Genomic DNA, 17,153 nt, shown 5'->3' with positions numbered 1-17,153 from the left:
CAGCATACCTCCCAAGATACCACTCTGCTCAACGAATGAAGCTCATTAGTTAATCTGCATTGAGGTAACTTATCACTTTAGTAAAAGCTCCCAATTATCTCACTAATTAAGAGTATGTGTTGATTTGTATAGGATCCAAGATAAAATGTGTACTTTGCAAATTATGTTAAAACTGTTTTTGAGACAGTTCACAGTATAAGCAAGAACAGTGTTTAATACATTTAAGATATATTTTGGAAGCCACATTTGCACACAAAACTTGATACACTAATTAAAGCATTTTCTTATTCATTAAAATAAATGAACAAAGATGTGAAAAAAAACAACACGTCACCCATTCAATCATTGATTCATTCAGTAGTACTGTGTGCCAGGAACTGTGCTAGGGGCTAGGGGCTATAGCAGTGAACAGAAGAGCACAAATCTATACAGCTTATATTCTACCAAAGGAGACAGAAAACATGTGATAAATAGGTACTTGTATGGGATATTAGAGCTCCTAAGTGCAAAGGAAGAAAAATAAAGCAGAGTAAAGAGGTGAAATGTGTCTGGGTTGGTGGTAGTGGCGTGGAATTTTAAATTATAGAGGCCGGCGAGGAAGAGGTATTTGAATAAAGAGCAGAAGAAAGGGGAGGAGCTAACCAGAAGGAGGAGATCTGGATGGAACCTTCCCTGTAGAGGGAGTACTGAATCCAGCTTTCTTAAAGTGGGGTCCTGTCTACTGCTTGAGGAACACCTACAGGAGGGAGGGGTATGAGTTTAAGATAGTCAGAGAAAATGTGTGGGTGTGGAGTTGGGAAAATAGCATGTTGTGGGTCACTGAAAGGATTTCATTTCTTCTCTGCATGAGACAGAAATCCATCGGTGGGTTTGAGCAGAGAAATAGCGATATGACACGATTTAGATTTTAACAGGATCACCCCAGTGCTGTGTTGAGAATGAACTGAAGAGAGAACAGCAGCAGAAAGACCAGTTAGGGGGCTGTTTCCAGCACCCAGACAAAAGGTGATGATGGTTTAGCCTGAGATGGTAGCAGTGAAGGTCAGATCCTGATCTGTTTTGAAGCTGGGAATGGCAGGATCCACTGATGGCTCAGATATGGTTGCCAGGAGAAGGCGATGCAAAGATAACATCAAAATCTGTGCCCTGGCAAGGGGAGGCATGGAGTTGCCACCAAGGTAAAGAATCAGGTTTAACGTGGGTGAGAACTGTGAGAGACGATGGACTACAGGAAACAAGCTGAGGGTTTCAGAGGGGAGGGGGTGGGGGGATGAGTGAGCCCAGTGATGGGTATTAAGGAGGGCACGTATTGCATGGAGCACTGGGTGGTGTACGCAAACAATGAATCATGGAACACTACATCAAAAACTAATGATGTACTGTGTGGTGACTAACATAACGTAATAAAAAAATAAATTAATTAAAATAAATTTTAAAAAAAGAACTACCAGTTCAATTTGTTCAGGTTAAGTTGGAGGTAACTTCTAGAAATTGAAAGAAAAATGTCAAGTAGGTAGTTGGAGATCGTGTGGAGCCCAGGAATGAGGTGCAGACAGGAGTTACGAAACTGGAAGCCATCCCTCTAGACATGGTATTTAAGGAGACCAAATGAGATCACAAGATGAGTAATTACAGAGAAGACCCAGGAGTAAATCTGGGGCACTGGACACCTGAAGGTGGCGCTGTTAAGGAAGAACTAGCTAAGGGACCTGAGAAGTTATCCAGAGAGCTAAGAGCAGAGCAGGCATCACTGGGTTCTAGAAGCCAAGTAAAAGAGATGTTTCAAGGAGGGGCAGTGATCAACTGTGTCAAATACTTCTATATTCCTTAATAACAGAATGTTGACTGCAGTGTTTATCTTAATTTATCTAATTTTATTATTCATTATACATTATCATACCTTTACTTCGTAAAAACTTGGTCTAAAACCTACATAAAAACCTCCTGCTGCAAATAATGTTGCCATGCTCTTAAGAGATTTTAATACCTGCTAAGATTTTTCTTATTCACTATATAGTCTTACTAGAATTATGTTTTTTATATTTGTTATAAATCTGTACCTTTTCTTGCTTTTGAACTAGTTCTGTAATAACCGCACTGTTTCCAGTCTTCCTTTTGATCACGTAGGAACCAAATCATTGTTTAAATACATCATCCTCCTCCCATGTCTTCTCCGGTGCCCAGCAGTTTAACAGCTTATCTTTGTATATCTACTTCTCTCATTTGTTTTTTATTTCTTTTTAAATTGCCCTCTTATCTTTTTTTCCCCCCTTACCATTGCCTTCCATTAATCTTATTTGTACACGGGCATATCTATTTTGCTCTGTAAAGCCATAAGATTTATTTTCCCCTCTGGGAACTTTCTTTTGTATCATTAAAAGAATCTGTATCCTCATTCTCTTATATCTTGAAAAATGAGCCGAATTTCTTGTCCCATGATCATCTCATCATATTTAATATTCTCCCCCACCCTGAGGAATGAGAGACTTGTTCATCCTCTATAAAGCTCTATAACATTTTTTAGACTGTGAGAACTTAATTTTCAATTTTTGCCTGTGCTTCCATCATTGTTGGGGACATTCTCTCCAACTTCCCTCCCAGCAGCACCACCTAATTCTTGTCAGGTCGACTTGCTCCTGTGCAGTGAATCTAAATATTCATTTCTTGGTCACTTTTAATTTAGTTGTAGAGCTACTGACTATAGCAGAAGCTCAATAAAGCCCTTTTATTATGAACAAAGGAATATCCTTAAAGTTGCCCATTTTCCTTTTCTTGGAGCAGGAGTTGTGGGGAGGGAGGAGAGGTGGGAAGAGATCTACTAATGTTCAGAAATGCCCTCTTTTCTTGACATGATTCATTACCTACAATCATGTAATAAATCTGCCAGACAAAACTCACATCCTTCAAAGTTCTACACTTTCACATCTGTCACAAGCTCATACCCACACTTTTTTTTTTCCCAACTCTTTATCATTGGGGAGCCCCAAACTATTCTGCCTTTGGACAGTCCTACGTCTTTTAGAGAACTCACACTCAGTTCTGATCTTTTACAACCACTTATATCCAGTTGTCTGAAATATTAGCTATTCATATTTTATGTTTGTATTTTAATCCATGTTTGTGATTTTTCTTAATTCTTCAAAACTTTTCCCTAATGCCCCGTGTTTTCTAAATTATCCCCATTTCGTGTCTTTCCCCAGACTCTAGATTACTTCCCTTAAGTTTCTTACAGTTTCTGAGATATGGGATAATCCACAGTATTCTCATTATTTCTTTTTGCTCTTTCTCTGATTTTTTCTGAATTTTCTCTTCTTCCTATTTTCCCCTCTTTTCCTGTCAGTGAACTTCATAGAAGAGAATCACCAATGCTCTGTCCTGTTAAAAGGAATTCTTGTCTTGAATTAGCTCTTGCCATCCCCAGTTAATTTTATGATTTTTGTTGTTGTCACCCTAGGCTTGCTCCCCCTCCTGCGAAGTCCATTTACGTATCTCCCTTTACTCTTTTCATGCCTCTCTTACCATCTCCCTTTTTTTTTAAATGGCCCTGGAGACCTTTTGCCTATGTGTATGGCCAGCTGTCCCTAGTTCAGCTTTCAGTCTGTGGCCTCTTTCATTGCAGCAGACCCCTGCCCGGTGACCCGAATTCACCACCGCAGCAACAGAGCTTACCCATGGTCCAATTCTATCAGAGGACACTGCTTTCTTTGATTTTGTTCTCTGTGTATGGGACAGCTCTCCAAATTAAATGTTAAATATAGATGATTTCTTAAGCTCCATGTGAAATGATGCCTTCACTGTTCTCTCTAATCCTTTGTAGTAATCCTGAAGCTCAAGTATTTGGCAGATGATCACCTCCATCTTTGGCTCTGTGGGCCATAAATCAGTGAGGGTGTAGATTTTGACATTCTCCGTATTCCAAGAGCAATCTCTTCCACAGAGTGGCTGGGAGGAATAAACAAACCCGGCCTTCCCACTGCTCTGCTTCGTGACTCTGCAGGCTGTCAAGCTGAAAGAGACTTGAGCGTGCATCTAAGCACCTAGAGAGTTCCGAGCCATCTCTGAATCTCAGGCACAACACGGTGCCTGGACAGAGTTACCACTCAGTGAGGTCTATGGGGTAAATGCAGTTAAACACATGTCATCTGCTCAGCTTAGACACATATCTCTTAAAGAGCTCTTCATCACTTTGCCAGAAGAACAGGGCTCAGACAGCCAGGGAGTATCTGCATCCGCAGTTCGCAAATTGTTCAAAGCATGGAAATTCTCATACATTTTCCCCCAAATAATGGATCATATGAAAAACAGAAATCTCTGATGATAAGGAATTTAAAAGGAATTAGAAATTGCTAAATTTCAACCCTCAGAGCAGAGGGTCCCCCCAACGTATTTTAATCATTGGTCGTATCAACTTACAAAGCTCAGCTTTTAAAATAAATTTCTATCAGTTAAGATAGATAAGATAAGAGCAATTTACTAACATGTTAAATGTACATATGTACAAACACACGAATCATTTGAGTCTATGCTTTGCCAACATCAGCAAAACTCAGTTACTTACAAGTGAAACTGTACGGCGGAAGGGCAGTTCCTGTCCTTCTTGGCTTTTTTCCCAAGAGGAGAAAAATAGTAGCCTATGTGATTGTGTTAATACACTTTGCAGGCTGTGTTAGTATCAGTGTGAGTAGGACACATTAAAAAATCGGACACATGGGTAGAACATTCTTTTTCCTGCTTCTGTGTGCCACGAGTGACAAGCTGGCACCTTTTCCTTTCTGTTGCTTTTTTCTCTCATTATGGTTAGATCTGTTCCATTCCCTTAAGTTGTTTTCTTTTCCCTTTGCTTTTTGGTAGGTACCTTGACCCTTCTCGACAACTACGGTCTGTGCCCAACCCCTGACTGCTCCTGACTGCTTTGTGGAATACCCCTCCTTCCTCCATTCTAGCCAGCTCTCTGGATCTGGCTCCAGCACTGACCCAGGTGCTGCTGTGCCTTCCAGCAGCACGGCCCTGGCATTGGTGCATCATGTGGCGTTTACCAGTCAATCATCCATCCAAAGGGTTATAGGGTCTGGTGATGGATGTGGCCTGAGAGATAGATCTGGAATTCAGTGTGGAGCTGCAGTGTTACCCTCTGCACTTTCCTACCTCTTTCTGACACATTTCCAAATTTTATAATAGATGAATACAAAGTAAAGAAGTCAACAAAGAGCACAATTTCCTCTCTGGCAAATAAAAGCTTGGAAGCTCTCCTAATCTGGAAAAATTCCACAGTGTAAAACTTGCTGGATACTGGACTAAGCAAATTTGACCTGTTTTCATCAAAACAGAGTACTGAGGGAATACCTATTTTCTAATGTTCCTTATTTGAGGCTTCCATGACTTAGTGGAAATTTCAGACTCAGCTCCTGGCATGACTCAAGTGACAGAGAGTGGGAAGTTCAAAGGATTTCAGTCAAGTTAGGCCAGTGAAAGGGGCTCCTACTGGAAACATCTAGAAACAGAACTTAAATGTTGGTCCCTGAGATTCATGACCCCAAGGTATGTGCTTTCTAGAAGTACTGACACCTTGGACACCCTAGCTGAGAGTGTTAACTTAGGAGTAACAGCAGGACACAGTAGGTCACCTCACAGCAATGGGTTCTCCTTGGGAATATGAGGAACCAGTGTTACCAGCCTCCAATCCCTGGCTCCCATGTTCAATGCAACTGCCTCTCTCTCTCTCTCTCTTTTTTTTTTTTTTTTTTTTTGCAACTGCCTCTCTTCTAAGAAACTGATGAAACCTATAGGCTGACTAGTTTGATTCGGTAGGGTCCTCAGGACAAGAATGCTTATACATGGTTCATCATGCCTACTGATTTATATAGCTTTGACTAAAAGAATATGAATCACAAAGTAATGGGATCCCAATTAAGGAAGATTTATATTACTGCTCAATTGGGAATTTGGATTTAGATGAAGTGGTTACAATCTTCCCCTATAAAGTACTAGCCAAACAACCCTAGGCACACCACTTGAGTTTTCAAGATGGGAATCCTTACAGTTAAGGGATTTATAGTTTCCAAAGATTAAATAACTTTGCTATAATCACAGTGCCAGCAAATTATTGTAAAGGTGGGCAAGAACATCCCAAATTAGAATTATATCATGCAGCCTCAAGTTCTTCTGGAACTCCTTTAATATCCATGAATAAAATGGGGTCCATCGATTTATATCTTAGGATTTTTAAATAGATATTTGTCTTGGTCTTTTTTCCTGAAGTTTCCTAGTGCCTCACAATACCTGGCACATAGTAGGTTGTAAACAATATGTCCAGAATTGGTAAAATAAAGCAACATTTACTGTGAGTGAAAGGCCAGTGAATCTTGGTATTGCTTGACCATGCAAGCACGAAGATGACCATAGCTTGAAGGAGGAGAAAGAGTCTCTAGTATGTTGGACCATTCTTCACGGACAAATGAGGAGGGGGCCTAACAATGCCAGCTGATGCCAGAAAATAATGGCAGAATGGGTGTTATCCCATCAAAGAGTGATAAACAGCTAAGTCAAAGAAAGTGGATAAAAAAATATGGATATTTTGAGAAGCATATCTTGCTTAGTGAGGGAACAGAAGAAGGGGATTATAAGTTTCCTGAGAGCAGGGCCCCTATTTTCTACTCTTTGTGTCTCCAGCATTAGCCAAAGTGCTCACCTAATAACGAGTTAAGTTTCAACAAATGGTTGCGAACGAATAAGTGAACTAATCACTGCCTATCTGATACAGAGCTGACCTGTAGAAGCTGTTCAAAGAATGAAGGCAAGATTTTATGGCCGGCTAAGAAGCTAGAATAACTATCAGGACTATAATTAGTAAGCTAAAGGATCAGGGACTTCTTATGCCAAGGGAACAAGGGTCTGTAAGTGTCTAGACTCTTGGTACCCTTAAAGAAAGGATAACAGTCTTTGAACATGCTATGACTAATCCTAGGGAGCTCTTTCTATAGGAACAGTGGATTCATTAACATCTAAGGCCTAAAGTAAGCATGGACAAATCCTAACGCTAGAAACGGTTGGTCAAACTCCTAGTTACTTTCACCAGAGTCTGGCATTTATAACTCAAGGGAGAAAATGAGAGCAAGGCTAAAACTAATTTTGAGAAATAAAAACAATTTTTCTATTGTAATGGTTTAAAAAATTACTTTCAAGGTTTTTATGCTGTATTACTTTATCTGATTAATTCGTTATAGGACTATGACTTTATGAATATGTCATGGCTAATGTTCGGCCATTCACGTGACATCCAGTATGCATACAAAATGCACACTCCTTAGCTTGGCATAAAAGCCCTGTGTGGCATGCTATCAAATTAACTACTTTCCCAGAATCATGTCAAATCCTCTTCACATGCAATGTATGCTCCAACTATACCAAATTTCTCTTTAGGGTTTTGCCATTTCCTATGACTCTGGATTTGCTCCAAACTAGAAAATGACTCGTTTGGCAAGATTCAATTCCAGTGTTTCTTCCTCAGTCTCTGAGAACAGTTAATTATTTCCTCCTCTGTCTATAGGAACATATCTCTATTTTTTGTTTTATCATCATTTCCTCACTTTTCAACCTCAGGCAATAGGCTGTAGGTTGAAAACGGTAGGATGCATGTCTTCATTCTGTCTACCTCACCCTAGACCAACAAACAGCCATTGGCTGGACAAAAACACTCATGTTACTGAATAACCACCCAGATATCATCACTTCAAATAATTGACATTTTATAAAACAACTTACAAATAAATTGTTAAAGATCACACTATGAACCTAGTTCCCAACTGGTTTTATCTACATGTACTTTTGACAGACATTAGCTCTGGTAAGTGGGGACCTTGGAAGAATAAAATCCCTTATATCTTTAATGACATCTATGTAGTCTGTCATGAGAAATCATTTTTCAAGTCTAAAGCCTATGCTGAAAAATCCATGTTTTTGGTGATTTCATTAACATTTTAAAATGTTAACAATTCTGTCAGGCCAAACTGAAAATGACGGTGTGAGAAATGAAAGCTTGCATAACTGACACCCGCTATTCATGGCTCATTATCCTCATGTCTTTCATTACGCAGTGAAGGCGCGTGGGGTCAGCCTCACAAAATTTAGGAACAATTAAGAAAATTACTGTATGCAGATGTGACTTATGGACTGAGAATAATGAACTTCCTAAAAGACTGTATTCAACAAAATAAATAAGACTGATGGAAATTCCACAGATGTTTTATGGCTTAAGGCAGCTTTTCAGTTATTCATTATAAAGACTCCTTCCAGGGTTTAGCCCACTTCCCTTTGAAACTTTCTTTTTGACCATATTCCTCAGGGAGCGTAAAAAGTCCTAGGCGTGTTTCCTGAAGTTCTTGGAATTCACTCTCAAACACATCCATGGAGATGAACACATTGTCACTGATCCTTTTACAGAGTGAATTGCTGCTGGGCTCCAAATCTTACACTCTTTTAAACTTTCAAACTTTGTGAGATGAACATGTGGAAACAGCCTCAAGGGCAAAGGCTATCCACAAACCTAATATTCTGTTAAAAAAAAAAAAAGGAAAAAAGGAAAAGAAGAAAGACACTAAGCACCTAAGTTTAAAAAGACTATGTTTTTAATTTAGACAAAATTTTATTTACCTATCAACCACCTATTTTTCTTCTATGGCCTCAGATAATATAGGATGTAAATATAATATAAAATTTCCTTTCCTTCTTTCTATTTCAATAAATGTCTATTAAGTGGCTGCTATGTGCTAGGCATTAAACTGGGCTGAATAATAATGTCTCTACTTAATAAAATTTATACTTTAGCTCAGAAGTCAGACACACAGACAAATAATGATGATGGAATGGACTAAGTACCACCATATAATTTCATGTACAAAATACCATGGGATCCTTGTGAAAGGAGGCACATAGCTTTAACATAAATTAAACCTTGAGGAGCCAGAAAGATCAGTTTGATCTTGATAAAGTGAACCCCTAGGGTATATACAACCCAAGTAAACAAATATTTCTCCCTGTAGTTTCTAAACATTTTTAGGATCCAAACAGAATAATTTTTCTTGTGCTTTCCATTTTACATGAGGCAGAAAGATGCTAAATAGCTTAATGTAGCTTTCATAAGGGCTTTTTCCTATTTGCTATTTATGACTGTCCTTCCAAAATAATGACTATTCAAAATTACACATAAAAGTTTTGCTTATATTTTTGTTATGAAGGAGAATTTTCTTATTCCAGATAAAATCCTGAGCCTCAATTATGCACTAGTTCAAAAATAGAAGATTAAATCTTGATAGCATCTATAAAATAAAATAGGCAAAGACTTTAATCTTGTGGAAATTCAAATACAATATGGGGAAAATGGAAAGTTCAGATGATGACAGAATATCTAATTTTATTATCAGTAGATTCCTGATAAGTGAATTTTGAATTATTTTATTGTATTGACAACTTTCTTTAGGGAGTGTATAGGCTGTGAGTAAACTCTGCCAATATATGGCATTTAGCATGTCACCCTGCACATAGTAGTTGCTCAATCTATATACATATTAGATTAATTTATATACATATACAGATTAAATATAAAATGACTATGACCACCTGACATTTCATCATATAGTCATGTCTTTCTATAATGCAAGACACTTTAGTTGTTTTTTGTTTCTCAATAAGATGTCCTTGCTCCAAGAGGGCTGCCTGCTCAGAAGAGCACGAGACTCTTGATCTACGTTTATGAGCCTGAGCCCCAAGTTGGGTCTAGAGATTACTAAAAATAAGTAAATAAACTTTAAAAATGGGACCAGCCTGGAGCTAAGCCCTCTCCTCTAAAAGGGCAAAAATTTATCTGGTCTCTCTGATCACTGGTGGTCCTTTTCATGAAAAAAACAAAAAACAAAACAAAACAAAAAAACAAAACTAGGCTCCTACAGAGTATCTTTTAACAACAGTCTCCTTTTCCCAGGGATCATGAAAACTATTTCCATATTATGGGTTGTTCTTTAAATGAAATGGGCTTTTTCATTCTACCTTCTGAACCAGACTGAGAAACTGGAGAAGAAAGGTACATTTAAATAAAATAGTATGTAATTAGAGATGCCCACACACACACACACACACACACACACACATATGGATATGTATATATGTATGTGTATATATATGTAAAACTCCAAGTTTCTGGCAGTAAAACTCTTGTGGAACTCTCAATTCTGTCCAGCTAGCTATCAATTACCTATCTACCACCTAGCCAGCTAGCTAGCTAGCTAACTAGCTATCACCCATCTATTACAAGGACCCCGTGAATAGTAAAAATAAAAATTTTTAAAAAAATAAAATTTTTTAAAAAAAGGATATATTGTTATATTGTTATAACAATATATCCTTAATTTATTTGACAGACAGAGATCACAAGTAGGCAGAGAACCAGGCAGAGAGACAGAGGAGGAAGCAGGCTCCCCGCTGAGCAGAGAGCCTGATGCACGGCTCGATCCCAGGATCCTGGGATCGTGACCTGAGCTGAAGGCAGAGGCTTTAACCCACTGAGCCACCCAGGCGCCCCTTCTTATGTCCTTTTTACATAAATGAATAGAGGACACAGGAAATAAGGCTCAGAGAAGTTAAGTAACTTGACCAAGTTACACAGGCAGTAAGTGGCACAGCTAAAATTCAAGCTCAGAGAGTCTAACTCCAGGGTCTATGTCTTCTACTATGACTCTATAATGCTTTAAGCATCATGGCCTAGGAGGAGAGAGAAAAATCCATTTCTTGCTCAATTAATTTTTTTCTCTGTATAGATTTTGAAAGATTTGTCTAAGTCCGTTGATGTAAGAGTGGGCAGGGAGAGAAACATTTGTTGTTTCTCTGCTTCTGCTATGAAGCCAAAGCATGGTCTTAGGTACTTTTCATATATAATTTCATCTTAATTATCATCTATCAAGCTATTCAATGTAATCCTAGCTTATTAATTAGAAAACTGAGGGTCAGAGTTTTTGAACAACTTGCCAAGAACAAATAGCTTGTAAGGGGCTAAGCCAGGGTTTAAAAGCATAGGTGTTCCCTATGACACACCATGCGCTTTCAAATCTGTAGATCAAATTCCAGATGACATCATGAAATACTCACTTATGTAACCAAAAGCCTCTCAAAAATATTATTAGAGCCTAAAGCTACTCAAAGTCAAGATTTCTGGAAAGGGGAGAGAGAGGGAAATTTTGCTTTGAGTCAAAACCGTGTGAGTGGGGATGTAACACAGGCCTTGCATCTTACCTTGATAAATATTGTCCTGAAGTGAGATTTGTGGCTTCCACCTCCATGCAGTTCATGGTACTGGGGATAAGCGCAAGTTCTGGCTGGATCATGGTGGCCGTGGCTACAGCTCTTGCGACCAGTTCCATGGCATCTTGTACATAGTACTCGAAGATGGACTGAGTTGTTTTTCCATGAGCAATGAGCCCGAGGGGCAAACCTTCTGTCCTCAGTTCCTCGACATTCTGGGAATCCCCCAGCACCCAGTGAAGCTCAGTGGGGGTTACTCCAAACTGGGTGGTAACTTCGAAAATCCGCCGGATACTCTCCATGTCACAGCCAAACATCACCATGGTGGGCGTACTGTTCTTAATACTCTCAAGCTGGACCTGCAGGAAGCTTAAGAGGTCGTTGGTGGAGGAGAGGTTGGTGGTGATGTTGATGATAGACCCAAGGTAGAACTTGGAATTTTTCTGGATAAGGAGGAGGAAGTCGGTGATGTTCCAGTCTTCCTGGCACAGCAACAAGCTAAAATTGTACCAGTTGTTCATGGTCAGGATTGAGACAGTGACATCAGCATCAGAACTTAATGAATTTTCTAAACTCAGTTGTAGGTGAAGGGGATTCTGTATTTAAAGATACGAAAAAGAAGAATTAGAAAGCATTGGCCAAAGATGGTAACAAAGGGTATGTTTGCTTTCTTCTGAGCCTTACTTAATCCTTCATTTTCCCCTGCAATATTCAAATCCCTCTGGGATAAAATTCCTATCATCTGGAAAACTATATTTCCTATCTAATGGGATTACTGAATCCTGACAACTGATCTTCCTTACTAAGGGTACCAGAGGGCAAATGGGTTTTGGTGTAAATGTAAATGACCAGCTGACCCAGCTGGTCTTAAATTTTTATCAGGCTTGTCTACCTCCTTATAGCTTGTCCCCTTCATATATTCCATTTCTAACTACGGCTGGTAGTAATTCATCTGTTAAATTCTCCTCTCAGGTAAAATAATTAAAATAAATTATGTTTGCTTTCCTTTAAAATGAATAGCAGAGAAGTCTAAAACAGTACATCCTTATATAAGGATGATGTGGAAAATGGATACATCAGTTTCCTAGACTTTTAGCCTCTGAGGAAGGCATTTTATATCACATGGCGCTACTATCTGAATGCTGTGTTTCCCCAAAATGCATGCTGAAATCCTAATGCTCGATATGATGGCAGAAGGAGGTGAGGCCTTTGGGAAGTGACGAAGTCATGAGGGCAGAATCCTCATGAATGAGATCAATGCCCTAGAGCCAGCCCCTACTATTGTGTGAGTGCCCAGTGAGAAGTTGGCAGGCTGTGACCCAGCAGGGAGCCCTTACTCAATTAAACTGGCACCCTGATCTCTGACTTCCAACCTCTACGACTGTGAGAAATCAATTTCTGTTGTTTATAGGCCACCCAGTCTGTGATATTTTGTTATAACGGCCCGAATGGATGAAGACCCATGTTCTAATTAGCAATATATACAGTAGGATAAAGTGTATATTTCAGTACTGAAGGCTTGATTGTATCTGTGTCTATTGAGAAGGGATTTTTGCTGTGAAATGTGAAGTGTGTGCCATTCAAACACATTTATGGAACTTCCATCACAATTTCATCTACTTATGGAATTCACCAAATCAATGAAGGAAGAGTACTTTTTCTTATTATCATTCTTATTTGAAAAGTCACAAATCATTAATCATGCAGGTCAAGTAGAAACAACTCTCCAATTAATAAATTTGTTAGCTGTTCTTTCTGAGAGCAGACATTTGACTTACTTATCCCATAACACTGGCATCCTGAGAATGTTTAGCATGATACCTTCCACATATTAGGAGCACAATAAATACTGGCTGAACTGAACGAAACATGTTCCCACTGGAAATTAGGCTATCAGATATTTTTGAGAACTTCCAAACATTCAGACAAATAATATATGTAGAGAAATGAGAAAGGATTTCTAAATAAAGTTTCAAGTGCTTAACATAATGTAAGTGTGGCCTCCCGTTACTCACCTAAAAATGTGTAATGAGAAATAGGATTTGAGCTGAACTTTTAATTCTCTGAAGGACCAAATGAATTTTAATAGGAGCAGACTTAGGAGTGAAGATTCAGAAGGGATTTATGGGAGAAAGAATATGGCAAAAGGCCACAGTAAATGAGAGCTATCATGCTGGTAGGAAGGATGGATGTTTTTGTTTTTGTTTTTAAAGATTTTATTAATTTATTAGAAAGAGAGCCCACACACCAACAGGGGGAGCAGCAGGCAGAGTGAGAGGGAGAAGCAGGCTCCCCATGAGCAGGGAGCTGGATACGGGACTGGATCCCAAGATTCTGAGATCATGAACCCAGTCAAAGGCAGATACTTAACCTAACCGTCAGAGCCACCCAGGCGCCTGTGAAGGATGGAGTTTTAAAGTTTATCCTTTATCCTCAGAACTTAACTTCTGTCCTTCAAATTAAGCTTCTGAGCAGGGTTTGTAACGATAAAAGCAGAACCTTTGGAGAATCATCTCTGGGCAGCATTCAACAGGAAGAGGGAAAACAAGGATCTTGATATGGTGTTAAGTGTTTAAACTGCAAGTCAGCATTGTCATGTTAGGAACAAAATGATGAAAGTTTTTTTTTTTTTTTTTTTTAATTAAAATTGAATGACAAGATCAGACGTGAGAGGCAAAAAAAGTTTCTAACAGGAGACAGCATCCAGTAGGTAGTTTCCAGGCCCAAGATGCCATACAAGTGATCCTGAGGTGAGAGGAATGGAAGCTTCCCTTCTTCACTCCTGCGACTGATCAATATAAATTCCTCCAGAACATTCTTGTTCTCTTTTAGCTTTTTCTTCCTTTCTATTTCCTCCTCTGCTTTAACCCTCTTCCAGAAGCAAAAAGGAACGGAGGGCAAGCTCTACATTTAGCTGGCAGGAACAAATTATTCCCAACTATCTTCTTGGCCTCAGCTCCCTACTCTGTTGCCAGATTTCCTTCTAAAACATAAATATGAGCATACCATTCTTCTGCACCCTAACCTCTGAGTCACCCATAGAACAAATTTCAGAATCAATAGTACGGCTGAGGAGGCCGTTCCTAGTCTTTAACTTCACCTCCAGCACTTCAAACATATACACCAAGATGAGTCATAGTGGACAATTTATTTTTCTTGTAGCATAGTGAGCATTTTTACACCTACACAAATGGGGTATGTTCCTCTCTCAACATCTCCGGGAGGCTCATATTTATCCTCCCAAACTCAGCTCTTCATGCAGATTTCCCGAAACTAACTCATGTACTATTTACTACCATTTCTGCTGCTGTTAACCTTTAAAAAAATTTTTTTTTAAATTGAAGTACAGTTGACAGAACTGCTGATCTTTTTTTCTCACAATATTTTTGCCCTCTTGATTTCCTGTAATGGTGAACTGGATTTTTGTTGATTTGATTGTTCCTCTGACTCCTGACCAAGCAGAATTAACCATCTCACGTCTGTGTCATGGTCTCATTTTGGTCATTCCTCTAATATAGAACTCTTCATAATGTAGCTATTCGATTAAGTGTTTATCTTTCATGCTAGACTGGAAGTTTCCTTAGGTTAAAGGCCATATCTCAGCCATCTCTTATCACACGGTTCTTAGTTAATCAGAGATAGTATTTGTCAAACACAGTTTTCTTTTGCTTACCCTAAGTCCTAGGCTATGATCATAATCTCTGCACTGAAAGACTAAGAAGGATAGTTCCAACAGAGCTTCAAGACCCAATATTTTGCCTCTAGTTGGAAGAAAGGGTCACCCATAAACTTGTTCTGGGGGTGGAATAAATTGGTATGTGAGGAAGAAGGAAGCAGGGATGAAAATATTCTCCTCTTGCTAAATAGGGAAGTGAAATTAGCTAATTATTTTGAGCATTTAGCACCAGGCAGGAACAACTGCATTTGGCATTAGAGTGACATGAAGGACAACCTTCCCTCCCCTGTCAGGGATAATTATTAATCCATATCATTACAGTCATCACTATGAGCAATTTTATTAAGAAATTCCAGTTGAAATTAATCCTTTAACAGATTTATCCTTTAACATCATTCTTCAAACAATTATTAAATAGTAGTTTGGAAGCATCTAGTGATACTGTATTTATCTAGTAGCCTCAGATACAGCATATTCCAGTTTTTCTCCATATAATAATAAAAGCACAGGTGTGCACATGTGCCTGCACACACACACACACACACACACACACAAATATATGAAAACTTGTAACACTGAAATTCAAGCCTAATAGTAAAACTTCCATACAAATCTGGGGCAAAACTTAAACAGGACTCATAAAACCAAATTGAGAATCAAAATCTATGTCTTACATACAGTTTGCTGTCTGCAAAAGAGCAAATCCATGGCCTGAAAGATGTAATATTTAAAAAATAAATTTTGGGGTTGCCTGGGTGGCTCAGTGGGTTAAAGCCTCTGCCTTTGGCTCAGGTCATGATCTCCAGGTCCTGGGATCAAGCCTCACATGGGCTCTCTCTCAGCAGGGAGCCTGCTTTCCCCAGCCCCCCGCCTGTCTCTCTGCCTACTTGTGATCTCTGTCAAATAAATAAATAAATTTTTTTTCCCAAAAATTAAATAAATAATAAATAATAAATAAATTTTGCTACCTCCTAAATCAGAGATTCAATAACGAAATAACCTAAGAATCAGGAGGCATCTCTCAACCATGCAGACAGAGTAAAACTGCCTCATAAGTGGATTCAATTTACATAAATTAAAATAAACAGACTCAGTAGAGGGATGTAGGGAGAGAGAAAATATACCATTAAATCTCCCCTAAATGAGTGTAATATATGACATGTTATATGCATTATTATGTATTATATGTGTATTATTGCACATAGTTTTCTGTACACAAAAACCATACATGCCAAACTAAATAGATAATATAAGGGGCTTTCAAATAATTTTCCTACATGTTGAACTTAATCTTTATTTCTACCTAAGATGACATGCCGCTCTGCTCCACTGATGTGTAAGGTTTGATTCCCATCATAATCTGCTCCTACACTGGTTCGGAGGCTAAAATTCCAAAAAGTATAGGGCAAGAATGGTCATGCTGAAATGCGTGCATGGAATCTCAACAAGTCAAGTGCAGAGCTGGAGGGAGAGAGGAGCTGCCAGGATGGCAATGAAGTTGCCAGTGTCGGAGGATCAGTCAGTGGTGCAAGGAAAGATTGCTTCACCTGCTATGATCACACTGGATTGACAACTAGTAAAATATTAAAATTCCACAGAAAGTCAAGTCAGGCAAGAATGGTAAGAGAATTTGGAAACGGAAAAATGATAGAGGCGCCTTGTCTGAAGAGATAGTAGAATACATCAGAAAACCCAATTTTTATAAAACAATAATTAAAACAGGGAAGTAGTAGCAAAAGGATTAACAGGTAAATGAATAGAACAGATATGTTAATGTATGTAAAGAAGTACATTGATTTAATAGACTATATTGATATATCATACGTTGCAAATCATAAAGGAATATGGAAGAAATACACATGAAATTAGGGGTTGAGAAAATCGTTTGTGAAAATAATTTCATTTAAATTCCCAATTCCACCATATGTTAAAAAGTAATTCCAGATCATTTAAGAGTTAAAAGTAGAACAGCAAATCATTAAAAGATAGACCTAATAAAGGAGCGCCTGGGTGGCTCAGTTGTTAAGCAACTGCCTTCAGCTCAGGTCATGATCCCAGGGTCCTGGGGATTGGCCTGCATTGGGCTCCCTGCTCAGCATGAAGCCTGCTTCTCCCTCTCCAGACTCCCCCAGCCTGTGTTCCCTCTCTCACTGTGTCTCTCTCTGCCAAATAAATAAATAAAATCTTA

At 38.8% G+C, this 17,153-nt stretch overlaps 1 protein-coding gene across 2 annotated transcripts in view; it reads right to left on the bottom strand.

The window, feature by feature from the left end:
- Positions 1–17,153, bottom strand: part of GRIN3A (glutamate ionotropic receptor NMDA type subunit 3A) — a 151,656-nt gene that overhangs the window by 95,703 nt on the left and 38,800 nt on the right. For both annotated transcript variants that reach the window (XM_044265233.1, XM_044265234.1), the window contains exon 2: positions 11,281–11,885. In XM_044265233.1, the coding sequence (XP_044121168.1) occupies positions 11,281–11,885 (605 nt within the window). The remainder of the gene's footprint in view (positions 1–11,280; positions 11,886–17,153) is intronic.

This window comes from Neovison vison, chromosome 9 (genome assembly GCF_020171115.1).
Source record: "Neovison vison isolate M4711 chromosome 9, ASM_NN_V1, whole genome shotgun sequence".
Lineage (NCBI taxonomy): Eukaryota > Metazoa > Chordata > Mammalia > Carnivora > Mustelidae > Neogale > Neogale vison.
The sequence above is the reverse complement of the archived record's forward strand: the minus strand, read 5'-3'. Positions and strand labels throughout refer to the sequence as shown.